The sequence below is a fragment of the Trachymyrmex septentrionalis genome, unplaced genomic scaffold (assembly GCF_001594115.1).
Source record: "Trachymyrmex septentrionalis isolate Tsep2-gDNA-1 unplaced genomic scaffold, Tsep1.0 scaffold22, whole genome shotgun sequence".
NCBI classification, from domain to species: domain Eukaryota; kingdom Metazoa; phylum Arthropoda; class Insecta; order Hymenoptera; family Formicidae; genus Trachymyrmex; species Trachymyrmex septentrionalis.
In genome coordinates this window covers 1,361,291-1,365,161 of record NW_017305375.1, presented here as the reverse complement: position 1 = coordinate 1,365,161, position 3,871 = coordinate 1,361,291, and the positions used below count along the sequence as shown (strand labels likewise).

At 27.6% G+C, this 3,871-nt stretch overlaps 1 protein-coding gene across 1 annotated transcript in view; it reads left to right on the top strand.

Moving 5' to 3' along the window:
• The first annotated feature begins 1,600 nt into the window (after window positions 1-1,600).
• LOC108748301 (prion-like-(Q/N-rich) domain-bearing protein 25) overlaps window positions 1,601-3,871 on the top strand; it is a 3,740-nt gene continuing 1,469 nt past the window's right edge. The window contains exons 1-9 of the mRNA XM_018486352.1: window positions 1,601-1,661; window positions 1,929-2,114; window positions 2,200-2,340; window positions 2,415-2,555; window positions 2,656-2,799; window positions 2,916-3,050; window positions 3,113-3,235; window positions 3,384-3,668; window positions 3,747-3,863. Of these exons, the coding sequence (XP_018341854.1) occupies window positions 1,601-1,661; window positions 1,929-2,114; window positions 2,200-2,340; window positions 2,415-2,555; window positions 2,656-2,799; window positions 2,916-3,050; window positions 3,113-3,235; window positions 3,384-3,668; window positions 3,747-3,863 (1,333 nt within the window). The remainder of the gene's footprint in view (window positions 1,662-1,928; window positions 2,115-2,199; window positions 2,341-2,414; window positions 2,556-2,655; window positions 2,800-2,915; window positions 3,051-3,112; window positions 3,236-3,383; window positions 3,669-3,746; window positions 3,864-3,871) is intronic.

Here is a 3,871-nt window from a genome sequence, read left to right as displayed (position 1 = left end):
TATATATTTATAATTTTTATTCTCTAATAAAACTATGTAAATATATTTTATAAATTATTGTGATACTTTAAGTCTTATTTCTAAGCATTATATATTTGTAAATTTTACGTTTATGACATTGAAATATGGTAAAATAATATTTAATATTATTTGCGTAGTCATTAGTACAGTATTAGTACAGTATTATATCATTGAATGTACAATTGATTAATTGTAGATACTTTCGGTAATGACACATAATAAATTCATATGTATTTTCGCTATAATATCCGAAATCGATAAAATCTTTGGATTTTTGTTTGATATCGTATTATTTAAAAAAATCTTAGAAGACAGTTAATATATGAATTATAAATAACAATTATTGTAACACTTAATGATAATAGTAAATAAATACATAATAAAAAGCTTAATGAAACCATAAGTATGTCTCACTCATATGTGTAATTTTGAAGAACTTGGATAGGTAACTACAATAATTTATACGACCAACGAGGACCGCAGAGTAATGGGAAATACCATATGTCATTCTACTAAATTATTAGAATATATCGTTGTGACAATGCATATTTCATATCCAACACTGAATATATCCCAGATAATATTAACATGGCACAATTTTGCAAGTAATGATATTGAGGCATTTATATTGATAGAATTTGGAAAGTCCTTTTAAAATAATGATGTCAGCTATATTCAGAAATCCATTTATCATGAAGGAAGACAGAGTTGTACGAAAGGTACGGTTGTATCTGCAAATAATTGCAAATATCTAGTAATAAATGATTTTAAAAAAGAGCCCTAAACAGCAATTTTATTCCTTAGATAAGTTAAATTTATTTTCTTAGTCTTATGTTATAAAAACAATGAAAATAAACTTGTATATTAACAAATTCTGATAAAAATTATATTAATTTTTATTCTATAAGAGAATAAATTTATCAGAACTAATCGAACATCGAAGAATTCAAGAATTTTGCATTACTGCTTTAGAGCATTCAAACTCATAAATATTTCCTTTTTTTTTAATATTTTATATATTTTGTATCACTTCCGTTTTATATTATGTGTGGATATATTTCAAATAACATATAACACTTCAAAGATTATTTTCTTGATAACAGAACAGGTGTTCCAAACGAAATGATATCATGATACAGTGCCGATCGTATATTTCAAAGAACCAAGTACAAAATGTCAAAACTCTAATAAGGAACAAATATAAAAAGAGATATAACGTATTCAAGAAAAATAAACTATTGAACGTTTTTTAATACTATACATACATAAACGTTTACACAAAAGATAAAGATAAAGATAAATTTTCATAATTATTTTAGAAATAGTTACAAGAAAATAAGGTAAGCTTTATGAAAAAATATACAAAAATAATTAAATAAAATTTTCTAAAAATATTTATAGTATAAAAAAAAAAGATATCAATAATCATTATCTTCTTGATAATATAATAAAATTACAAGACTGAAAACACCTTTTATATTTTATTTAGGACGGCACTGCTCTTAGATTTGATAAAAGAAATCAGCCTGATTAAACTTTATTATTGAAGACATTGTAATAATATACACAAGTTCTAAAGATGCGACAAATTCAGCAAGCTGTATATATTTTCTTGTATTTACATTTTTTCATCTGCAATGGTAAGTAATACGAGATTTGTATATACAAGATTTGTATTATAATAATAAATTCGATATATGTTATTACATTCACAAAAATCTTATAAAATAACTATGGAAACATTTTTTTTATATTAGTATATTTTATATAATATAAACATACTATGTAATAAATTATCTTACGTCTAACGTCTTTATACACTTTATATAGTAAGTTATATATGTTAAATTATGTTAAGTATGAGATAAAAATTATTTATTATTGAAACAGAAAATGAAATGTTTTAGTGTTTACATTTAACATTGATGTTTCATCGAAAGAAAATATCAACACAAATGATTTAATGTGGATTAATGAATGGAAATGCAATTCTAATAATGATTGCACAGCAAAAAACAGTGTGTGTAGTAACCAATTATGCCAGTGTGCGCCTGAATATATTTTTAATACCGATATGACAGCTTGCGTTAAAGGTAACACTGTTTCATCAAAACTTTATTGTTTTCCAATACTTATCATACTTAATTTTATGTGAACAAAGAAATTATCGTTTCACAGTTGCAACGAGATTATATGATACATGCGAGGAAACAGTGCAGTGTTCGGCTTATCTTCTAAGTGGTGCTAAATGTATAGAAAATGTCTGTGTATGTGGTCCTGGGTACTATTATCTACACGGTAGATGTAACCAATACATCGGTGAGGAACTTTTTATTTTATTTTTTATAATGTTAAAGATGGAAAACATATAATAAAATATTGTTAATTTGTAGGTTTATTCGAAAAATGTAAGCAAAACGTTGACTGCTATGTGAATGCCGATTTCGAAGCAAGTATTTGCGATGAAGGAATTTGCAAATGTAGTCGTGGTTTTTATCAGCGCGAATATCGCACTTGTCGAAGAGAGGGAAAAGGTAAAAATCATATTTACAATGACAATACACAGGCTGAATATAGCATTATAATACAACATTGAAATATTATGTTGTGTAATATATAATATTATTTGCGTAGCCGTCGGCGATGAATGCACAATTGATATTGATTGTTCTTTCGACAACGCAACGTGTAATAATTTCATATGTGCTATAAAATATGCCAATAAAGCTGTTGAACTTTCGTCTGACATTATATTAACGAAAAAATTTTTGGATAATGGTCAGTAAAAATTGTAACAAATGTACAATAATTTAAATGTAAAATATTTAAAAATCCTTATAATAATAAATTGATAAAACTGAAAGTATCTCTATATATGTATATGTTTCTATTAGGAACACGGATAGGCAGTACTTGTACGACTGACGAGGACTGCAAAGTAGTGAAAAATGCCATATGCGATCCTGCTGGAACATGCCGTTGCGACCGTGCACATTTCGCATCTACCACAGACACCAAATGTATCCCAGGTAATATTAACGTTGCAGACACTATTTTGCAGATTATGATATTCGGGCATTTATGTCGACAGAACTTGGGGAACTCTGTCAAAATGACAACGTCAGCTACATCCAGAAATCCATTTGTCGTGAAGGGAGATGGAGTTGTTCGAAAGGCACGGTTGCATCTAAAAATAATCGCGAATGTCTTGATAGTAAGTAACTTTAATTAAGAGCTAAACTACATACAACTTTGATAAATTTTATTTTTGCGTTATAGAATTAATATAAAATAAATAAACATGTATATGTAAAAAAATTTCCATTCGCATTAAAATTGATATTCAATATTATCTTATTCAGCGACCAGAGAATATATGGGAAATTGTCACCTGGACGAACAATGTTATATCTTTGGTCCAGATGCTGTATGCAATAATAATAAATGTGTATGCAATGAAAATGTTTCTCATTATGTGGAGAGTGAACTGTTTTGTTGGGGAAATACGGGGATCGGCCAAACTTGTAAACAAGATCGAGACTGTTACGTGAAAGATTTTAAAAGCAATTTAACGTGTAACGTTACATGCGGCTGTCCTGATGGTACACGCTTGAGCAAAGACAAAATGAGTTGTATAGGATCAACAGGTAAATGATTATTATTTTATTACTTCTTGATAAATTTCATTAGATAGCTTTTGACAAAATCTTTGCACTAAATCTTAGATCTTGGAGGAGTTTGCGAAATAAACAGTGATTGTGCAGTGCCCTTTTCCATTTGTCAAAAAGGAATATGCACGTGTGCTAAGAATCATTATGAATCATATAAGCAATGTTTAGCAGGTAATATC